The 23,493-nt window shown below is 42.0% G+C and overlaps 1 protein-coding gene across 9 annotated transcripts; it reads left to right on the top strand.

Annotated features, from left to right (window-relative positions):
* The first annotated feature begins 531 nt into the window (after positions 1-531).
* Positions 532-18,623, top strand: LOC139155824 (myc-associated zinc finger protein-like). 9 transcript variants are annotated; one of them, XM_070731129.1, is made up of 7 exons: positions 683-932; positions 3,013-3,102; positions 10,153-10,943; positions 14,085-14,148; positions 14,465-14,636; positions 16,336-16,543; positions 17,328-18,623. In XM_070731129.1, the coding sequence occupies exons 1-6, from the start codon at positions 897-899 to the stop codon at positions 16,521-16,523; spliced, it is 1,341 nt and encodes a 446-aa protein (XP_070587230.1). In that variant the 5' UTR covers positions 683-896; the 3' UTR covers positions 16,524-16,543; positions 17,328-18,623. The 9 variants fall into 9 exon arrangements, with proteins under 9 accessions (XP_070587232.1, XP_070587230.1, XP_070587233.1 ...); XM_070731130.1 differs by having other exon boundaries at positions 798-932; positions 3,016-3,102; XM_070731123.1 differs by lacking the exon at positions 683-932 and adding an exon at positions 1,160-1,718 and having other exon boundaries at positions 3,016-3,102.
* The last annotated feature ends 4,870 nt before the right edge of the window (positions 18,624-23,493 follow it).

Raw genomic sequence — 23,493 nt, 5'->3', positions numbered from 1 at the left:
AAAACCATATAGGGGACAGTTTAATGTCAAGCACTTTTAATTCTTGCTCATATTTTGGTTTCTGTTTTGCATGTGAAATTATTTTGGTTCAATAAAAACGTTTTTTGTAAGGTCAATCATCTTCTCTGTGTTGCAGCATCTTACGAAAGCAATGTGCATGTATACTTTATATTATATGTGGTTATACTTGTCTTCCGCAATGGAGCTTTTTACTGATCAATACAATAATTAAACTGAACTGATTAAGATATAAATTTTGTTAATTCTTCTTGCACTTTTTACCAATAAAGATTAAATCGATGCAAAGTAGAATATAAATAATACGGACGGCTGGCAGCAAAGATGTAATCACCTTAGAAGGTGAAAAGATCAAGGCTGGCGGCCATTTTGTAAAACGGGTCCATGTTAGATTAAAAAAAAAAATAACGGGGAGGAGAAAAAGACAACCGTTACTCGCGCGCGGCCGCTTTGGCATTGGCCAATCAACTTTAGTCTTTAAAAGAATGGGCCCTACGGTCACAGCGCACGCCAGTCCGCCCAATCAGCAGGCACCACACGTGGGGTCCTTCGTACGGTTCCGCGCACGTCGGGAGCGAGGACTACAGCCCCACCCAATCAATACCTGCCGCCTTCTCTACACCACTCTTCCCCCTCCCGCTCAGAAAGGCTGTGGCTCGGGAGGGGGGAGCGCGGTGCGCGCGCGCGCACGCATTGGGGGCCAATCAGCGTGCGCGCCGAGGAATCCTCGCGCCGTTGCCTCCTCGCTCTATCCCCCCTCCCACCTCACTCCCCCCCGCCCGCGCGACGTTGTTGCTGCTCCCCACTCGCTCCCCCCTCCCTTCCCGACCCCCCCCTCTGGCCGAGCTGAACCCCCTCCCCCGCTCGTTACCGCCGCCATGGACCCGAGCAACTGGAGCAGCTTCATCTTCCAGGTAACCCCCCCCCCCTTTTTTTTTCCCTCCACCTTCCCCCTCCCTTCTCCGCAAAAAAAAAAAAAAGAGGGGGGCGAAAGCGCGAGAAGGGAAGGACAAGAGAGCGCAAGCTGGAGCTCTAGGCTCTCTACTCCCATCCTCCCCGCCCCGCCCCTCCCCTCGGGAATCCCAGCGGGCGGGGGCCCTTGCGCGCGCGGGCCAGCAGGGCGCACTCGGCACGCGCTCCCATCCTCCCCCCCCACCGTCCGCCTTGCGCTGCCCCAACGGTCACCTCCCTCCGCCCAGCGTTGCCTTGCGCTCCCTCTGCCCCCTTCGTTCTCTACGCTCGCTGTGCCCATCCCCTCGCGCTTCTCTCCCCCCCGCCAACGGTCACCTCCCTCTCGCGTTTGCTCTGCTCAGCCCCTCGCGCTGCTCCCCCACCTTTTTCTCTGCCAGTTGCTACCTCGGTGCCTCCTCAGCCCTGCTCCGTGGGAGCTTCCTTTCCAAAATGCCCCCCAAGATACGCACGCCTCCGTCGCCTTGCCCTGCCACACACACATAATCTTCCCCTTCCGTGCCGTCTCCCCACTCCCACCACCCTCGGCCAATATAATGTCCCTTATCCATGTTGGCTCCCTGCTTGTCAGGCCAGTCTCCCAGGGGTTTCCACCCCGCATTAGTTTAAACTTGGCCACCCATGCTCAGAAGGTGCTTCCTTCCCATTTTCCGGTCCCGGGTATTTCCTTACCCTCAAGCGCATGCACTTACAGTAGGAGGTGGCTATGGACTACCTTCTGGTGCCAACAGGTGTAGTGTGAATTTTCCACCTGTTTCTCTCTTTTTTGTATGAACTAAAGGGTACAATCTCCTGCCATAGGATAATGCAGAAAAATCCCCAATTTTTTCATCTGGCCTAGTGATAGACAGCTGTACACATAACTAGTAAAAGGCGTAATGACTCCATTTATTTATTTTCCAACATTTTGGGTGAATTGGTGGCCAAACCTCACTCCATGTGAGTTGCCTTGGACTTGCCTTAATGTGCTGTCCCCCTTCTTAATTGTTTAAACCTGCAATCCATTCCCCAACTGTTTCAAACATACATGTGCATCACAGATTCTTCAATTTCACCAACAAAGAGTTTATATAAATACAAAGATTATATAAACAGATGTAGATATGCCTAATAAGAGGCACATTCATTTACTTACCAGCGTTTTTGGAGAAAATGTGTATATGCTGGCTAAGCCATCCCCAAAAGTCAGTTGATTATATTTGCTTCAGCATGTCTTTTTTACCACCTCCATTTGTCTTAATTTACTACTACTAATTCTCTGAACTTCAGTTTTCTTTATCTGCCCCTCATTGTAGCCTTACTCTACTTCAGAAACATTTCACACAGCAACTGTCTGTATCTGTTGCTACTTGTTATTTTTTCTGGTCTCTTATATAAAGTTTTCATATATCTTGTATTCTGCTTAGGATCTCATTTTATTTCAGCAGCAAGTCTGATCAACTATCTGTTTTGATAACATGCTGTTTCATGTGATTTGGATTTGAATGCTAATTGATGTAAAATAATGTTATACATTCTTTTTCCCCCCTGCTATTTTTTTCATTTCCAACTCAGTTGAGCAATGTATTCATAATTTGTCCATAGTTGCATAAAGTGCTTAAAATTACTATGAACTTTTTCCCAATTCAAAGATTCAATATGGCTGACATTTTCCCAAAAATATTTTTAATTAAAGAAGTTTTTATAAGATTAAAGCAATACAGATTCAAAGCGAAATTAAGGTAAAAGAAAAATGATAAGTAAATAGTAAAGAAAAAAAGGAAAGAAAAGATTATAAAAATAATTTGATCTTTACAGTAGTTATAACTGAACTATTTATATTTTATCCTGTTTAAGAGTCATGCTACTATCTGGTTTAAGATATTTTATCTTTTGACATGAGCTCCTCTTCCAGTTTAAAACAGTTTTCCTGTGGAATCAATTATTATTTACAATTATTTATCTCTATATTGGCTTTTGCAGTTGCCTATCATAATAATTTTTTAAAATTTAAATTTCCTGCTCTCCTTTATTTTGTTTTTTTAGCAGAGTCATACTCAGAATCCTCTACAGGTTGGGACTGAAATCCAGTCAAGATTTTTTGCTGCTCAGGGCTGTAGTCAAAGTCCCTTCCAGGTAAGCTCTTTAGACAATAAAAGAAAATAAAGTAAGCCTTCAGAGAAACAGTTACTAGGAAGCAGCTGTGTTTCACTATTACAGCTTAGGGTTTTTTTGTATATCAAAAGTAATTGTACTCTTTTCAAAACTTTTGTTGAAAGTTGTTGCGGTTGCTGTAAATGAGTTTTATAATAATTTACTTATTATTTAAAGTCACTTTCATTTTATACTATTGACACTGAAATAATTAGGCCAAGACTAGTAACAGTTGTGAGAACAAGTTTAGTATAGTGGTAGGAACTGTGAATTATAGTCTCTCCTTAGGTACAAAAAGGCAGCCGAATGATCCTTGGACTAGTCATTTCTCTCAGCCCTAGGAAAAAGGCAGTAACAGACACCTAAAAAAACCTTGCAGAGACTAATTTAGACAGTCTCTGAGTCTCTGTTACAGCTATCATCTTGGAAAACATAGGCTTGTTTATCTTACCATTTGGGCATCTTCTGAAATTGTGGGTCAAAGATTATGTAATGTGTATTGTCATTTTTTTCTAAGTCATGGTACTTATGTCATTTTATTTACTACTACTACTACTACTACTATTATTATTATTAATAATAATAATAATAGTAATAATAATGGAGTTCTGAGATTACAGCACTGCAAAAATTAAACCAGTATGTATATGACTCCTAGATTTCAAAAATCAATCAATTCTAACAAAACATGCAGAATTTTACTGGTCATCCTTTTTAGGCATTTTATTTTGCCTTTCACACTGACAAAAGAAGTGCATCTTCACACCACAAGATATGAACCAGGATTGATTATATGCTGCATGTTATCCGTACTGCTGATTAAAAATGAAGGGCAGAAGTAGAGTCCAAACAATCCAAGGTATGGTATAAGTCAGAAACCTTTTCTCCTTGGGTATCGAAATTGCGTATGCAAATTTATTTATTTACTTATTCATTCATTCAATTTTTATGCCACCCTTCTCCTTAGACTCAGGGCGGCTTACAAAGTTAGCAACAGCACTTTTTAACAGAACCAGCATATTGCCCCCACAATCCTGGTCCTCATTTTACCCACCTCGGAAGGATGTGGAAGGCTGAGTCAACCTTGAGCCAGTGATGAGATTTGAACTGCTGACCTACAGATCTACAGTCAGCTTCAGTGGCCTGCAGTACAGCACTCTACCTGCTGCGCCACCCCGGCTCTCCCATGATTCAATGCCTGAGGAGGGCAAAAGCAGCTTCCTTCACCTCCCGGAAGCCCTCTGGAGGCCAGAAATGGCCTATTTCCCAAGTTCTGGTGGGCCCAGTAGGCTTGTGTTTCACCCTCTCCAGGCTCCAAAGGCTTCCCTGGAGCTGGAGGAGGGTAAAAACACCCCCTCCCCCAGAGGCCCTCTAAAAGACAAAAACGCCATCCCAGAGCCTCACTGCGAACCAAAAATTAGCTGGCTGGCACACACATGCACGTTGCAGCTGAGCTAGGGCAACAACTCGTGTGCCAGCAGATATGGCTCTATGTGTCACCTGCGGCACCTGGGCCATAGGTTCATCATCACTGGTATAAGTGAACAGTGATACTGCCATACCTATCTCAAAAAACAGATTCTCAGTATTATAGTGATTGCTCCAACCACTCAACAGACAGCATGGAACAGGAACTATGATATAATCTTAACTCCTAAGACATATGTAGAGGGATTGAATATACACTTGTAAAAAAGTAGAAAAAAATTATTGATTATTAGATTTATTTATTTATTAGATTTATATACAAATTATTGTTTGCTGATATAATAATCACCATACAATAATAATAATAATAATAATAATAATTTAGTAGATTTGTATGCCACCCTTCTCCGCAGACTCTGGGCAGCTCACAACAGAAAAAATAACAGTATACATTGTAACAAATCTAATGTTAAAAGAAAGTATCTAAAAACCGTCATTTAAAAATCATACAACACAAGCATACCATACATAAACTATATAAGCCTGGGGGAGGTGTCTCAATTCCCCCATGCCTGGCAATATAGGTGGGTCTTGAGCAAATTACGAAAGGCAAGGAGGGTGGGGGCAGTTCTAATCTCTGGGAGGAGTTGATTCGAAAGGGCCGGGGCCGCCAAAGGGAAGGCTCTTCCCCTGGGGCCCGCAAGATGACATTGTTTAGTCAACAGGACCCAGAGAAGGCCAACTCTGTGGGACCTTATCGGCCGCTGGGATTCATGCGGCAGAAGACGATTCCGGAGATATTCTGGTCCGATGCAGTGTAGGGCTTTATAGGTCATTACCAACACTTTGAATTATGATCGGAAACTGATCGGCAGCCAATGCAAGCCACGGAGTGTTGGAGAGACGTGGGCGAACCTGGGTAATCCCACAATGGCTCTCGTGGCCGCATTCTGCACGATTTGAAGTTTCCGAACACTCTTCAAAGGTAGCCCCATGTAGAGAGCGTTGCAGTAATCGAACCTCAAGGTGATGAGGGCAGGAGCGACTGTGAGCAATGACTCCCTGTCCAAATAGGGCCGCAACTGGTGCACCAGGCGAACCTGGGCAGACGCCCCCCTCACCACAGCTGAAAGATGGTGTTCCAATGTCAGCTGTGGATCGAGGAGGACGCCCAAGTTGTGGACCCTCTCTGAGGGGGGCAGTAATCCCCCCCCCCCGGTAATGGATGGACAGATGGAATTGTCGTTGGGAGGCAAAACCCACAGCCACTCCGTCTTGTCCGGGTTGAGTTTGAGCTTGTTGACACCCATCCAGACCCCATCAGCCTCCAGGCACCAACACATCACTTCCACCACTTCACTGACTGGACATGGGGTGGAGATGTACAGCAGGGTATCATCAACATACTGATGATACCTCACCCCATGCCCTTGGATGATCTCACCCAGCGGTTTCGTGTAGATATTAAATAGCAGGAGGGAGAGGACTGACCCCGAGGCACCCCACAAGGGAGAAGCCTAAAGGTCGACCTCTGACCCCCCACTAACACTGACTGCGATCGACCGGAGAGGTAGGAGGAGAACCATTGGAAAACAGTGCCTCCCACTCCCAACCCCTCCAGCCGGCGCAGAAGGATACCATGGTCGATGGTATCGAAAGCCGCTGAGAGGTCAAGAAGCACCAGGACAGAGGACAAGCCCCCGTCCTGGGTCCCCCAGAGATCATCCATTGGTGCGACCAAAGCAGTTTCCATGCTGTAGCCGGGCCTGAACCCTGACTGTTGAGGGCCTAGATAATCGGCTTCTTCCAAGGACCGCTGGAGTTGGAGCACCACCACCTTCTCAACAACTTTTCCCATAAAGGGAAGGTTGGAGACTGGACGGTAGTTATTAAGCATGGCTGGGTCCAGGGAGGGCTTCTTGAGGAGGGGGTGCACAAGTGCCTCCTTGTAGGGAGCCGGGAAGGACCCCCTCCCCAAAGAAACGTTGACAATCTCCTGGACCCAGCTCCGTGTCACCTCTCGGTTGGCCAAAACCAACCAAGAGGGACACGGATCCATTAGGCAGGTGGCGGAACTCACAGCTCCAATGGCCTTGTCCACTTCATCAGGTGTCACCAAGTCAAACCCAGACAGGTGGACAAGGACGGGCCTTAGTCACCACGACTGACGTGCTGTCAGCCGACACAGCTGGCCAATCGGAGTCGAGGTCTGCTCGGATCCGAGCAACTTTATCAGCGAAAAACAAGTTAAACTCCTCGGCACTTCCCTGCAAGGGCTCCGCAACTCCCCCCTGGTTCAGAAGCGAGCGGGTCCCCTTAAACAGAGCGGCCGGGCAGGATTCCGCTGATGCAATCAAGGCGGCATGATATGCGCATCTTGCCGCCTTGAGCGCCACTTTGTAAGTCTTAATGTGAGCTCTTACAAGTGTTCGGTCGGATTTGTATTTACTCTTCTTCCATCGCTTCTCTAGACGTCTCTTCTGGCGTTTCAACTCCCAGAGTTCCTTGGTAAACAAAGGAGCTCTCCGGGGTCTAGTGTCCATTGCAGTCTTGTTCCAGGCCATGGCAAGAGACTCTGCCGAACTGTGGACGAGTGAATCTGGTAGAACCACATTCAGAAAGTATTCAGATCTGTTTTGTCGTCAATTTTGTTATGCTGCCACCAGATTCTAAACTTGTTGAAATTCATTTTTTTTCTCATTAATCTACACTCAGTACCTCATGACAAAGTAAAAACAGAGTTTTAGAAATTTCTGTGAAGTTACTAAAAAGAAAAAAACCTGAAATACCACACTGGCATAAGTATTCAGACCCTTTGAAACAGTGCTTGAAATTTAGCTGCCAATGCTTCCCATTTCTCTTGATAATTGCTGACATTTTTCTACTCCTTAATTGGAGTCCACCTCTGATAAATTAAATTGATTGGACATGCTTTGGAAAGACACACACTTCTGTATAGAAGGCCTCACAACTGACAATGCATAATATAGCAGAACAAAAGCCACAAGGTCAAAGGAACTGCCTGCAGAACTCAGAGACATGATTATTGCAAGGCATAGATCTGGGAAGTAAAATTTCTGCTACATTGAAGTTTCCTAGCACTGTGGCCTCCATAATTCTGAAATAAGGAAGTTTGGCACAACCTGGACTCTTCCAAGAGCTGGTCACCCAATCAAACTGTGAGCAATGGGGAGGGGGGGACGATAAAGGCAAAATAAAATGCCTAAATATGATGACCAGTAAAATTCTACATGTTTTTGTTATAATTGATTGATTTTTGAAACCTAGAACTCATATACATACTGGTTTAATTTTAGCATTGCTATAATCTCAGAACTCCATGCTCTGGGCAATTACGGAAAAAATAGATAGAGTTATTGAAACACGGCTCAGGATAATCATATGTTTTAAAATGCAATTAATTTTTTTCTAGATGGGTTCTACAAATCTACCTTGTAATAGCTGATTATCTAATACTCTGAAGGTTGGCTTTCCCTCACTCATTTTGCCTGTAAATTGCCTGAAATAGAGCGAGCATGTTTGGAAAACAACGTAGTCATTTTTATGGAAGCAGTTTCAGGGTTGATTTAATTTTAAAATTGAATCAAAAACTTATTTAACAGCAACAGCATAGACTTGAAAGAGTATAATTAGTTTTATACTAAGAAAATTGTATTATATGCTATAAGAGAGATCACTTTCTATTGAGTATCATTTAAAAATTAAATACTTTTAAGTTAAATTTTTATTACTATAATTCTTCAGGATAAATTGTAAGCAGGTCTTTCTTACAAGATTGCAAATAATAGCAATAGCATTTAAACTTACATACTGCTTCATAGTGCTTTTACAGCCCTCTCTAAGTGGTTTACAGAAGCAGCATGTTGCCCCCAACAATCTGGGTCCTCATTTACCAACCTTGGAAGGATGGAAGGCTGAGTCAACCTTGAGCCAGTGGTGAGATTTGAACTGCTGAACTACAGCTAGCTGTTAGCTGAAGTAGCCTGCAGTACTGCACTCTAATCACTGTGCCACCCCGGCTCTCATAATAAGCTCCCTATCAGTGTAAATGAATGTTTCTGCAGCACTGAGAACATCGAGGTAGAATTCAAAGTGTTTTTTCGGGAAGCTAAAACTAGTTGTAGGCATTATTTAAATAGAAAAATAATTATAAACTAGTTTTTTCATAATTCAGAATGCCTGCATTTTCACTTTGCAGTGCAGTACGATACATAGAAATTTGGTAAAAGCAAAATAGGTAAATTCAACCTAGTCAAAAAGCATTAATTATCTAGAGAGTATTACTACATGAACTTAATCTCTAATGCTTAGTACTGAATCTCTCTTCCTGGTGGAGAAAATCTTAAGAAAAATAGGATTGTTTTGCCTTGCACAAGTATTAAAGCGTAAATGCACTATCTGCACATACATGCCCTTAAGTCTAAACGCCTTGTGCCATATATGGATACAATTTTAGCTGAACCTTGAGCAGAATCAATAATGTAGAGACAATTTTCCTACTTTTTTCCTGTTTGTGTGCATATTAAAACTGATTGCCTCAGTTCAGTGTATAGAAAGACATTCTTTGTAAAACGAACGAGATGGAATTACTCCCTCTTCTGTGCTGTCATAGACAAAAGCCAGCTACTTTTCTTCCACTCTTATTCCAGGGATATTGCACACGTGCTGATTTTGCTCCTTGTACAATGGTACCTATACTTAAGAACGCCTCTACTTAAGAACTTTTCTAGATAAGAACCGGGTATCCAAGATTTTTTTGCCTCTTCTTAAGAACCATTTTCTACTTAAGAACCCGAGCCTGGAAAACTTTCCCAGGAATTATGAGAGCGACATGAAGCCCCAGCCAGTTTCCTGCCATTCCCCCTTTAATCCCGGCCATCTCGGGCTTTTTTGGGCTGCCAGAGGAGCCTTTCGGTGACGCTTAAGGAGGCTTTAGCAGTCCAGAACAAAAGAAGCATTTTCCTTTCTCTGGGCGCTTGGAGAGGGAATAAACCTCTGCCAGGGCCCAGAGAAAAGAAACGCTTCCTTCGCTCTGGGCAGTGACTGTCCTCCTCTTCCTCCTCCTCCTCCTCCTCCCACCCAAATTCCAAGCTTTTATTTGTTTCCTAATGGGTTTGCACACATTATTTGCTTTTTCATTGATTCCTATGGGAAAAATTGATTCTACTTACAAACTTTTCTATTTAAGAACCTGGTCATGGAACGAATTAAGTTCTTAAGTAGAGGTACCACTGTATTTATAAAAAAATCAATTTTAAATGCACATACCATGTTACTTACCTGCTATACAATAAGAAGATTATTTTAGCCTCAATAGTGGGACAATATAATACATTCTGAGAGCAGAAAAGGGAAATTCTTCACATAGTGGAACCCTCAAATATTAGTATATTAAAAACCAAGAATTTGCTTTTGTTCTCTTTATTAGCATATGCTGCATATTGATTAATCCAGCTTTTTCTGCTAGTAAAAACTATTTTTGTTTTTCAAGTAAGAATTTACTTAGTTGCTAGATTATTGTAGGGTTTCAGTTTTGATTGTTCATCACTATGTTACTCAATTATACAATTTCTCTTTCTTCAGACTGCCACCACAACTGCTCCTCCCCAACAGACAACTACCCCTGCTGAGTCCCTCCAAGTGGATCTCCTGCCTGTTTTGGCTGCAGCACAAGAAACAGCTGCTGCAGCTGCTGTGGTTGCTGCCGCCACTGCTTCTGCACCAGCTGCTTCCACAGTAGATACAGCTGCCTTGAAACAGCAGCAGCCCTCTGCCTCTGAAAGTGGGAGTGGGCACGTAGTACCCTCCACTCAGACCACACAAGCCCCTACCCCACAAGCAGCACCTGCCAACCCCCAGGCAGCTGATGCCCAGAAGAAACCGAAGAGTAAAGGGCCCTACATATGTTCCCTATGTGCTAAAGAATTCAAGAATGGCTACAACCTGCGGCGCCATGAAGCTATACACACAGGAGCAAAAGCTTCTCGTGCTGGACCCACAACCATGAAGATGCCCACTATGGTTCCCCTCAGCTTGCTTAGTGTTTCTGCCATCGGAGGTGCAGCCCCATCAACACCTGCCCCTGCTGAGGGTACTGGAAACACTGCAGGGTCAGGTGCAGGCCTAGTGACCACAACAGCATCAGGCAAACGTATCCGGAAAAACCATGCTTGTGAGATGTGTGGGAAAGCCTTCCGGGATGTGTACCATCTCAATCGGCATAAGTTGTCACATTCAGATGAGAAGCCCTACCAATGTCCTGTCTGCCAGCAACGGTTCAAGCGGAAGGATCGCATGAGCTATCATGTCCGTTCACATGACGGTGCTGTGCACAAGCCGTATATCTGCAGCCACTGTGGGAAGAGTTTCTCTCGGTATGAGGGAGCTGGGTTCAGGGAGGATGCACTTCATACGGGAATTTTTGAAGTGCTTGTATGAGAAATTTGAGAAAAATATTTTCCCCTTTTGGTAAAGACTAAGATACACATACAACATGCCAAACTGACTTAGGAAGGCATAATAATATAAAACTGCAAGTTCCCAAATCAGTTTGTGGGCTAGATCAAGCCTTCCTCTATTAACTTCCCCAGATTTCTCCAATACATTGATATAGACACTGGTAGACAGTTCTGTGGATCCCCATAATAGTCAACTCCTTAGGAAATCTATGATTTCTTTTCATCATTAACCGTAGCAACAATTTCCTCATTCTACATAAATTATGACAGAAGATTAGTGAACAAATCTGAGAACACTTTTCTCCTTGGTGTGGCTATCACTGTGCAATCTTGGAAGCTTCCCAATTATTGCCATAGTTCCAGTGGATTCTAAAATAAAAGAATCTAAGACAGTTTTCTGATTATTGTGTGCACAAGGCACCAAAAGTGAGTTGAGATATCTTAGCAGACTTAAGAATTAAGTTTGGAACCTCAGAAAACAAAAACAAAAAAATATGTTGAATTTAAAAAGAAATGGGAAAACCATTTTAAACTCATTGCAATGCACACTCATTTTTATATTAAAATTACCTCATCAGATTGATAGTTTGAAACAACTCTTCAAATAAATTTTTAAAAAGATATTCTTTTAAGTAGTAGTAGACCTGGAATGTCTATATATAAAGAAGCCTATACTAAGATTATATCATATGAAATTGGGGGTGGACATTTAAAATTTATCATTGCTAGCACACTACATTTGGAGAGACTTTTGTTTTGAACTCTGAATTCCATGTTAACATGGAATGCCTTACATTTTCCTTACATTTTCTTCAAAATGAGAGTCTGAAAAGATTCTGGGCTGTGATTTTTACATATTAGAAAATATTCTTGGGTCAAGCAGCAACCATAAAGTCAGCTTGTGGGAACAGAAAACACGTGTTCATAACTAAAGCCTTCCAAGTATATCAACTAATGACATTGTGGTACTGTTTTGGCAACTAGCTTATAAATTTTGTCTGTGCTATGGTTAAAAGTTTTAATTACTGCAAAACACTTTGGCACTCCGTGATATTTCAACAAATACCTACACAGAAGAAATAGAACCATAAAATAGCAAGAGTATGGAATACCTTGGACTAAAATACTGAAACTGCTTAATTTAGGACATCGATTATAAGAAAAAATATTTTAACACGGGCATGAACAGAAGTGAGAAATCTCAAATAGTTAAAGCTAGAATCACAATTTCTTCAGTTCAGAATTTGAACCGAAAAAGCAGGGAAGACTCGGGATTCAAAAAACAAGCGGGGCAAGGGAAATTGGGATTTTGAATAGATCTAAGATTTTGCTTCTAAAGTATTTGGTAAAATCACTCCAAAATATACCAGTGAAGTCAGTTATCATCCTGCATACTCTGAAGGCCACCAAACAATACTGATGAGATGAATATATCTCATAAACTTCACTTTGTAATATACTTGCCCTAAAGTCCCAAAGAATAAGGAATTTGTTTAGAAATGCAAAAATCTTAACCAGTTTGCTGTTTTTGAGACATTCCTAGTTGAATTAAAAATACACAGGAAAAAGTGTTCCTGTTATGCAAATACTAGCAAATAAAATTAAGAATTATCTTGCTTTTATTTGCATAATAGGTATATTAAATTTCTCCAGATGTATTGGAAAAAACGACTTCTGAATCAAAATTGTACCTTGTTATGTTGGAAGGCAAGGGAAAAATGGGTAATAGCAATCTAAGGTTGCGGGTAATCAGGAAATGCTTATTTAATTTTCTATCCTATCTCCCCAACTCACTGTGGAAGGTATCTCCTCACTTTTTAAAAATATTTTAATGTTTGCAGTATATTTATGTTCCAAAGCATTTGTAATTTTGCAATATCTCTTGTATTTTTGAATCTAGAAGAACCAATTCCTTTTGTAAAACAAACAGTAGGTATGTTAATTGTTCTTTTATAAAAGAACAATTAACCTGCCTATTGTTTGTTTTACAAAAGGAATTGGTTCTTCTAGATTCAAAAATACAAGAGATATTCATTATTTTTAAACATTCAATTTATAATAATTAAAAATATTAGAAAAATGTCTTATTATTTATTTATTGGATTTATATGCCGCTTCTCTCCAAGGACATTTGTTACTTTAGGGAACGGATCACAAAGTAAAATAGCAACCTATAATCTTTATTTTAATTTATCTTTCTTTCACAAACCTGTGAAGGCTATAAATGTGAGAACTAGTTGTAAAAGTACTTTTCCATTATTGTGATAATTGCAAATGGTCACTAAATAAGACAGTCATGGAATTCAAAATATAGTCTGAAGCAAAAAGAATTGCATAAGACTTAGAGGATGTTCCATTGCAATGGATTTTTATTTCATACATATAAGACATCACTTGAATCAATTTACAATTTGTTCCCATTATGAATGCTAAAAGCAAAATCTCCTTATAGAAATTAGTACAAATTTAACTAGGTGTAGTTAAACAGTCTCATTTTTAATATAAACATTCTGAGACATGAAAACCATTATGTCCCTCACTTTCAGGATTATAATTTTCAGATTTAATTTGCTCCATATGGGTCCTCCATAAATCCAACAGATTTATTCTGCTCTGTTTTATGAGATATATTTAATATCTATTTGCTACATATCCATTACAGATTAATCAATCATTTAGTGACTTAATTCCTTAAGAATTGTTCAACATATAATAATCTAAATTCTCATTACTTATTTTTTAAAAGTGTCATATTTTCCATCACTAATAGTATGTACTGTGCATATGAGAATTTCCAGAATGGAACTAAAGTTTTGAAGGCTGTTCCTATTATATATCTGCTGCTTTTGCAGCTATTAAGTATACATAATTCTTCCCAGTTTTTTAAAAAAATAATCCTACAAAAGAAATTTGCCATTGTTATTCCAGTCTTCCCCCAAATTTAAGACGTAAGATTCCTCAATGTAAGGTGTTTTTTGGTGGATAAGTAGAATCACCCCAACCCTGTTTAGAGAATAAAATCATATTTCATCTAACTTTTTTTCTTTCCTTCCACAGGCCAGACCATTTGAACAGCCATGTTCGACAAGTCCACTCAACAGAGAGACCCTTCAAATGTGAGGTATTTTTTTCCCATAGATAATATTGTACTTATTTATGCTCAAGTGTTCTGGGCAGTCTTTCCTGATACAAGAGGCAACAAAGATGATCTATACTTTAAGGCAGAGGTCTTAAAACTTGGCAACTTTAAGACTTGTGGACTTCAACTCCCAGAATGGCTGGAGAATTCTGGGAGTTGAAGTCCACAAGTCTTAAAGTTGCCAAGTTTTAAGACCTCTGCTTTAAGGGAATCTTACGCACACTTAAGTCTTGCATTAGGCAGTGGACCAATAGATATAACATTGATTTTTATGATTCTTTTCACCCTATTTTTGCAGACTTGTGAAGCAGCTTTTGCCACTAAGGATCGACTACGTGCTCACACAGTCCGTCATGAGGAAAAGGTGCCATGTCACGTGTGTGGAAAGATGCTGAGTGCTGCCTATATCACAGACCACATGAAAGTACACAGCCAAGGGCCGAATCATGTCTGTGAATTGTGCAACAAAGGTAAGATAATAGGGCTCAAGACGGGTAACATTTGAACTTAACTGTAAATATAAATATAACACTTGCTTTTAAAATGTGTTAAGAAGCCCTGTATGCAAATGTGTGCAGATTTTCTTAGGTTTCTTTCAGTTTCACTGGAATTTAATTCCAGTAAGTTAATTTAGTTTTTCAAGTTTTTCCCTTACGCTTTTTCCTTCAGGAATCTCTCAGTAATAAATCTCTTAATTCTTGACTTATCTGTTTGAAGGTAAAGTTAAGTTCAACTTGGTTTCTAGGTACTATTCCCAGCCTTAGCCCCCACTCCCAATTTAATATATGTTGTAAATATTACTTTTCCTTTTTTGGATGGGGTTATCTTCAAGTCAGTTTCAAACTCTAGCAACTGCTTGAACAAATTAGTGGGTTGACATTGCTTTCTTCCTAGAGCCGAGGGAGAATGGCCGCCCTAGGTCACCTCATTGACTTCATAACCTAATGCAGTACTAGAATTAGTTTTTCTGTTTGAATATTACTACTTTTCCATAAAAATGAGAATAAGCTGCATAATTTCCATCAATTAGAATTCAGCTAAATAGCCTTGTATAATGACTAAGGCCTTGTGGAAAGGGTTAATTCTGGCAAATGCTGTTTGGAAAAAAGATGGATTTAAATAGTTAAACCTTTAAACATGAAACCAGATTTGCTGTCCATGAGTAATTCTGCAAAAATGCATATGAGGCCTGTTAAGATTATCCATAATATATCTTGGAAATACAGTGTGAATTGCTAAAACTGAAGTGTCTTAATCAGGCTGCCAATTTATATTTGTTTACAATAAGCAAACTGCTTGGCAATACAAATAGTTCCCAATATTTCTTTCTCCCATTTATAGTCAAAACATTTCCTTGGTTTCATTTTGTAAGATAATGGAGAGATTTATATTATGCAGTATAGTGAAAGATAATGTTTTTTTATTTCTATGGATATAGTCCAATGAATTGATAAACGTGTACAATAAATAATTTTAAGAATGGTGGAAAGGCAATTCCTTATTATCTGCACTGGATATGTCTGTTCCAACCTATCCTTCTAATAGCTCAGTATCCCACATGATCTTGACAATGCAGCAGCCTTTATACATGAATTAAAATTATTAGACAATATGCAAATTAAAAATTGTGATGGAATTTTGATATTTTAACAGTATTTTTAATATTTTTCCTAGATTATATTTTTTATTAATGTATAATATCCATATATTAATTATATATATGGAATCCCAGAAACATAAAAGAGCAGTTTATTATTATTTTTGTTCAATTTGGGGTCTGAAATTTGTAGTGAATTAAATAATAGAAATGCAACATTTATGAATTTCTTGTAGGAGGATTCTACTGGCATTCTCTTACCAAAATGTTTCTGTTGAAGGTTTGGTATTTTATTTAGGCTATTTGTACCAAATTGATTTCCTTAGTAGCAAGATGCAGCTGCCCTTAGGGTGGGATGTGCTGTTTGCACAGTGATAACTTGCTTGATGGCAAGAAACAGCTGTCTTTGGGTTGAGAAGTTGTCTCTGAGATTAGGGAAGCTTGTTGTAATAGATCCTTCACTAGCCACCTCTAAGATGAAGCACAGCCAAGCATTGCAGAACACCGGGTTAACGCTTTCATTAGGCCGGACACTGACCTGGCTGGTTTTTGTCCTTCTCCCCCTCCCGTAGGGTTCACCACAGCGGCCTACCTCAGGGTCCACGCGGTCAAGGACCATGGACTAGCCGCCCCGCGGCTGGAGCGTTTCCTTTGCAAGCTGTGTGGCGTGCACTGCAAGACCCCAGCTCAGCTCAACGGGCATCTGCAGACGCACGCAGGAGAAGGGGCCGCGGCCACTGAGGGCCAACCGCTGCGGTGAAACACTGGCCGGGCCACCAGGCAAGAGCCACTTCCTTCTGTCCTGGGAAAGGGGAGGGGAGGCCCATTTTCCCCCTAGGGTTGTTTAGGCATCCTTATATTTTCAGTGAGAAAAGGGAGAATCCCAGTTCCCTGGGGCAGCTGCATCCTAACTTAGAATCTTTTTACCAGTTTAAAGTGCTGCATATAGCAGTATCTGATAGTGTAATTTGACTGATCTTCCTGCAGGTTCATCTTCAGGATTTGAGCTGTAATTTTTAAAAAGACAAACACAATCCATTCAGTGTGTATTTATCTGAATATTTTTCTGCGGGATTATCGTGTTTTTTTAATATTAAAACCAGGAGGGTTGGGGATATCAACAAATACCTTTATGTTATCAACAGATACAAATCCATTGGTAAGTGTTTCAGCTTTTTTTTTTTTTTGCCTTTACATATGGTTTCTTGCATTATGCATTCTGGACAGATCCATTTTATTTTACATTGTACTCTACAATTTCCTAATCCAGGCATTTAAATGATAAACTGAGTTTCCATATTGACTTCAGGAGGAGGATTAACAGTTAGTGCCAGCCTGGCTTTATTTAATTAGCATTTGCAGACTTAATCTGTTCAGCCTTTTAAAAAGAAATTCTACCAGGCTGTGGATAAATAGGGTATTTTGGAGAAGGGATAGCTGCAACTCTTTTTTACCTTATTAAACCAGATTATTAAACCGGAACTAGTATAAGGTAATAAGATGATGAAGGAAGCCAGTTGAAAGCTTGGGCTAACAATAACTTTCAATTTTTCTTCCTCCACAGGTACGGGTGAGGTCTGCCCCCTCGCTGCAGCCGTCTCAGCTCCACCTCCAGCCGCCGTCACGGTGCTGCCCATGGAGGGAGCTTCGGTTGTGAGCCAAGCCCTCCCCACACAGCCCTGGTGATTTCTGGGAGTGGGGAGACAGAAGCCAATCCTCCCAATCCCATCCCTCTCCCTCACTGGCAGCTGGAGCCTTCAAGCCCAAATGGATATTCAGTGGCCATATATGGGTTTCTAATCTAATGGCAGTTTCATTCATTCTCTCCCCCTGCCTGTGCTCATAAAATAGTGGAGCTGGGAAAGCATCTGCTCAGCCAATGAAGCAACTCTTGTTCAGATGGCCATGAAAAGACTTTGTGCATTTTGAAAGCACCCTCATTTTATTGACTCCCTTACTATTAACCTGTGGCCCTCAGAACAGTCCTGGAAATACATTCATTTCTGTAGTCCATGGTCTAAGCCAAATAATGATAATATTTTATCACAGTAGATCTTGCTTATTCCAGCAGTGCCCCCTGTTGTCCCCAAATGATCTTCACTAAAAGAGTGAGATAATGAGACAGGACGACTTAGTAAGCTCAGCTCACAGACCAAGGAGGATCAAAGACTGGAATAATTGTGGGACGTAGTATAAGCAGCGTTGCAGGAGAAGGAGTACAGAGTTAGAAATAATGAATTGGTTGAGAGGTTGGCTAAACTTGAGGAACCTACAGAGAAGTTAGAAGGGGGTACAGGTTGGGATTTTGCGGCGTCATTGGGTGCCTGGTGCTCATGGCTGGGATTGTTGGGCCTGCAATGAGATGAGGTGGAGAAGGTCTGTATTTCTTTCTCCATGGCTTCAGTGTGGAGTGTTCTCCATTTCCGTGCTGAGAATCTGCTCTGAATTCCCTTCCTTGCCCAGTGGCTCATTCTTCCGTAGTGTCTTTTAATGCTCCATTTCCTCAGCTTCTCTCGTGATTCGTGTTCCAAGCGCATCAGCCCTTACGCACCAAGCATTGATGCCCCACCTGCTGAACACCTCCCTTGTTGCATGCATCCCTCACAGTTCGGGATTAGAGTCTCTTGCTTTTTTGTATTATATATATTAAAAAAAATCCCCTGACATTTAAAATAACCCTCCTTTGTGGTTTTTCTTTTGTTGTTAACACAAATGTAATGAAGCTGTGTCCATCTATATCTACTCTCCCTGTTCCTTCTCTCGTAAGCCCCCCCCCCCCCCTTTCCTTTCTGTGAGCCCTTTCTGGATTTGTGTCTCAGCAGCAAAAGATTTTAGTAAAACAATTGAAGGGAAAAATCCACACTTGTGTCTATTTATTGTCAGATTATTTTGGTACCACTTTTGGGGGGGGGGGGAATCCTGGTTTCTGGCTCCTTTTATCATCATATTATCTTGGGACCTTTCATATCTATTTAAAATGTGTAATGGATCAAACATCAGGTTGCATATTTCCATTCTAAGTGAGTTCCTAAACCACTTCCTTGTTTTTTCCAATTACTCATGGGACTGCTTTCTGGGTCATGGTTTGATGGGTATAGCCTTCTTTATAGGAAAAAGAACAATTCTGGATGTTTTGGAGCCAAAAATCATGGTGTGATGCAGTTGCTGTGCCCTGGCACAACCATTAAATGCTGCACTGGAGCTCTGCTGTGGTTAGAGTTAATTTGTGGGCTCTTTCCATCCTCCCTCCTGCTGCATCTTGGGCAGCTTATAAATAATTGATGAAAAACTGGAACCGAGAGATTTTATATAATTTTCTCCTGAGGAAGCAGGATTCCCCCAAAACATTTTCTGCATCAAAATCCCGCATCAATTTGCTGATCTTATTTGGATCCAAAACATAATTAGTATCTCTTTCTCCCATCTTTCTTAGGTATCTCAGTTTTGTACCCTTGATGGGGCTTTCAATTCTTTCTAATTTGGCCAGGTTTTGATTTGTACTGAGCAATCCCAGAGGAAATGGTATCAATTGTTCTGGGACTCTCTAGTTCTTTGATGCTCTCTGCACTTGTAGCTTGTCAATGTAAAGTTTTTATCATTGGCAACGAAAGACAGGTGGGGGGGAAATCCGGGAATATATGGGACTTTCCAGCAACAGCACCATCTCTGCTAATCTTTTGCCCCTGCCAGATCAGCTGATTCTTCATAAAACTCAAACCACAACTACTCCCCCCCCCCCAGCTTGCATTGAAGAAGCAGGGTCGATGAGACCATTTGACGCGCACCAGTGCAAAGGGAGGGGAAGGGGCGTCCTTGCAGACAAAGCTGAGTGAGCAAGTAAGGGGGGGAGGGAAGGGGGCGGAGGCTGCATTTTTTCCCATCTACAGTAGCCTTCTGTTCATGGACGGGAGAAAGGAGGGTTACAGCAGCGAGAGGGAGGGGTGTGATGTGTGAGTAAGGGGGGGGGGGGCATCCATCCTTCCAGCTCTCTGTCCACCCCACCTCAACACCTACTAACCGGACATAGCCAGAAGCGCAGGTAGGAGAACGGGAGAGCTTGCTTGGGTCCAGTCTTCCCCCCCCACACACAAACCTCTCCTTAAAACAGGAGGTCGGTTGTTGCTGCGGCAAGCGGGCGGGGGAGATCAAAGAAGACCGAAGTGGGCTGGGTGTGGGCTGGAGGAGTACGGCTCTCGGTGGTAGATGGAGGGGTGTCCTTGGGGATATCAGACTGAATATGTCAAGGTGCGAAATGAGAGCTGGGGCAGTCAGGAATGCTGGGTGGGTGTGGATCCCATCCTTGGCTGAGGTTCCCTCTGGAGACCGGGAAGACTGAGCAGCAGGTATAAGGGCGGGGTGGGATGGGGTGTGCGTGGGAGGAAGGAGCTGAAAGAGGAAAGTGGCGGGTTGGTGGAGGCGGGGAGACATCGGCGGACGGGAGTCGATTCGGCTGCATGTGTGTGCGTGTTTGTGTGCATGTTTGTGTGCGGGCGCGCGCCGCCGCTGCCCGGCGAAATGGCTGGGGGAGAGGAGGAGAACAGGGTTGTACCTCTGCTCCAAGACGGGTGTGAACTGGGGATGCGGGAAGAGGGTGTGCGAGGAAGTTGTGAGCAGATGGAGCTCGGCAATGGAGGATTTTGAGCGAGTTAGGGGCGTTCCAGATAACGCGTCCTATCTTGAAAAGGGAGAAAGCGAAGGTTGGGACGCGGAGTAAGGCAAGGATCCTATGCACCGAGCCGCGTGTGTAGAGCAGAGAGGGATAGGGTGACATCAGGGCTTTCCTGAAGGTAGCAAAGTGGGGAGGATAGCGAATAAGCATGTAGACCGGAGGAGGGAGCAAGAAATCAACTTGGTGGAGAGAGAGCAGTAGCCACGAGGTAAAGCAGAGAGAAGAGGGAGCTGGGCGGCGGCGGAAAGTAAGAGGGGCTCCTAAGGAGCTGTCCATGGTAGAAGCCAGATCATCTGGGAGAGGGTTGAACGACGGAGAAGAAAGGCGTCAAAGCAAAGGGTTTGTGGAAGTGAGTTCACCCCCAAGAGAAAAGGGGGAGTGTGTGGGAGAAGGGAGACAGCCGGTTCAATAGATTCGGGAGCTTGGATGATGTTGAGTGATCTGAGATATGTACCATGCCCAGGCAATGGTTAGGGGGCTGGTTTGGAGAAAAGGCAGAGGTCAGGACAGAGGAAAGAGAAAATCCATGTGGCTATGGGGAATACTGTATATCCATAAAGGAAAGGGAATCAATACAAGCCATTCAATCTTTTACTCCAGTCAATGGGGGAGTAGAGAAACGGGCATCTGCTTAGGATGGAAAGCATGTACAGAGGTTGGACTCACACCAGCTCCAACCAACCCAGCCAAAAGAGAGAATGTGAGGGGGGGGGGGGAGAGGATGTTGAGGATCACAAATCCCACCTTTGTGTCAGGTGTTGGGGGGGGGGGTTGTTTTCTTTTCCTAATAAGAAGAAACAGTTCCAATGTACAATTGTGCTTCTTCTATGATAAATGACTCTGGGACCTGTTCTCCATCCCAAATGATAAAAACTTGCATAACTTAATACTCAGACATTTTCTATTCCTTGTGCGAGAGGGACCTGCTGAAATGCCACCAAATTTTAAGCCTTTCTATGAAATAATGTGGCTTTATTGTTAGGAATCCCTTTGCAAGCTTGAGTTAGGGCTGCCTCAGAGAATAAAACAGGTGAATTCAAAATGTATAGAACTGCATCTGATTAAAGGAGAGAAGATACCAAGATTGGGCTGGGCATGCCTTTTATCCTGTAGTGCTTCCCAACCTCAGCGACTTAAGATATGTGGATTTCAACTACTGGAATTCCCAGTCAGTGTTGCTAGAGAAAGATGGAGGCATCCTTTGGGATTATCTTTTTGCCATTTGAAGTTTGGAGGGACAAGTCAGATATTTATGTGAATGTGTACAGTATAAGTAATGAAAAGGGACAGTTGTACACTACCGGGCCAAGTGTCACTAATGTATGCCAACTAATTAATACAAAATAAATAATGGGTTGGTAGTTGTTTTGTGTGTGCTGCCGACACTGCTAATAAGATGACCAGTATGTCGGTATGCCTTTTTATACACAGGGGATTTCCCTATCTGAAGGTTTTCTCTAAAGGAGAATTGTGTCAATCAGAGAATCAATTAGGGCATTCATGTGCCAGCATCAGAAGTTGGTGATTGTATGTTAATTATATAGTGTGTCAGAAAAAAGCTAGAGTCTGCCATCTGGAGACATGCACTATATAATTACTTGTTGTAGCAATAGTGGTTATTTTTTTAGCCTGTTTATAAAAGGGTGCATATGTATGCATACAGAGATGTATAAAATGCCACATTGTAAGCATCACATACTCATTGGCAAGATTATTTTTTTCTGATGTTGAATTCAGAAATAAGCCTGACTGGGTCCTGTAGGATAGGTAGATGTGTATACAGTTCTTTCTTTATCTCGGCATCCTCTAGATGTGTTCAGGCTGCACCATTCAGAATTTCCAGGTGGGATATTTTTGACACCAGGAAGGATTGAACAGGATATGTTAGAAACTATATCACATTAGCTTAAACATCATTTAATGCACATGCTGCATTAAACCCTTAGAAGGCTTTATTTTATGGAATATATTGCTAATGAGCAATTGTTATTTGCAAGGTACTATTTGTAACTACTTAGCCCAATGTAATATGCCATGGTTAACCAAACCTAGTTCATTCTAGTATACTAACTAGATTCTGAATTTAAGATGGTTTAAGGATGACGTGAAACAACCTCACCCTTCTGCCTATTCCAGAATATATTGTTAACTTGCGGATCATGTATTCCGTATTAGATCAACGTCTGATTTTGTGCTGCCCATCTCTTTCCAAGTCGTGGCTCTGTAACATAATGCCTGGTTTCTCTTTTTTATTAGATGTAAACTTCCCTTTATAATTCCTGATTATCTGAAACAATCTTTGCTAAAATGGCTGTTATGGATCTTGAGAGAAGAGTTGTGGTGATAAAAAAATTGGAATCTGGGTACTACCCTTTTCAATTAACAAGGATATTAAAAGGCTAAATAAATAAATAATAAAAGAGCCTGTTTGCTCTAGTGCAGGGGTGTCAAACTCACAGCGTCATGTTGTTGTCACATGACATATCCGCGACTTCTCTCTTTGCTAAACTAGGTGGGCGTGGCCAGCGCATGACACATCCGGGCTGCAGGCCATGAGTTTGACATTCCTGTTCTAGCGGTTAAGACACCTGGTAAAAAATGGGAGATAATAAGTTCTACTCTTGCCTTATGCACAAAAGTCTGTTTCTGTGGAGAAGGGCGGCATAGAAATCAAACCAAATAAATAAATAAAAATTTTAAAACCGCCGATTGGATGACATTGGGCCAATCACTAGAGATTGAGAATTCTAGTCCTGTTTTAGGCACCAAAGCCGGCTGGGTGACTTTGGTCCAGTCACTTTTTTTCAGCCTTACCCACTTCATAGGGTTGTTGTAGTGGTGAAATGATCCCGGTTCACTAGTGTCTGTCGGTCATGGAGAGCTGGTCGCGAAGGGAGTGTGAGGCTCCGCCCACCTGCCTGGACACTGCCGTTTGGGTTCTTTTACACTCTGCGCATGCACAAAAGGTAAAATAACCCAAATGGCGCCACCTGGGTGGGTGGGCAGAGCCCTCCCACACTCCCTTCTCAACCAGCTCTCCAATGACCGACAGGCACTAGAA

The sequence above is a fragment of the Erythrolamprus reginae genome, unplaced genomic scaffold (genome assembly GCF_031021105.1).
Source record: "Erythrolamprus reginae isolate rEryReg1 unplaced genomic scaffold, rEryReg1.hap1 H_7, whole genome shotgun sequence".
Lineage (NCBI taxonomy): Eukaryota > Metazoa > Chordata > Lepidosauria > Squamata > Dipsadidae > Erythrolamprus > Erythrolamprus reginae.
The sequence above is the reverse complement of the archived record's forward strand: the minus strand, read 5'-3'. Positions and strand labels throughout refer to the sequence as shown.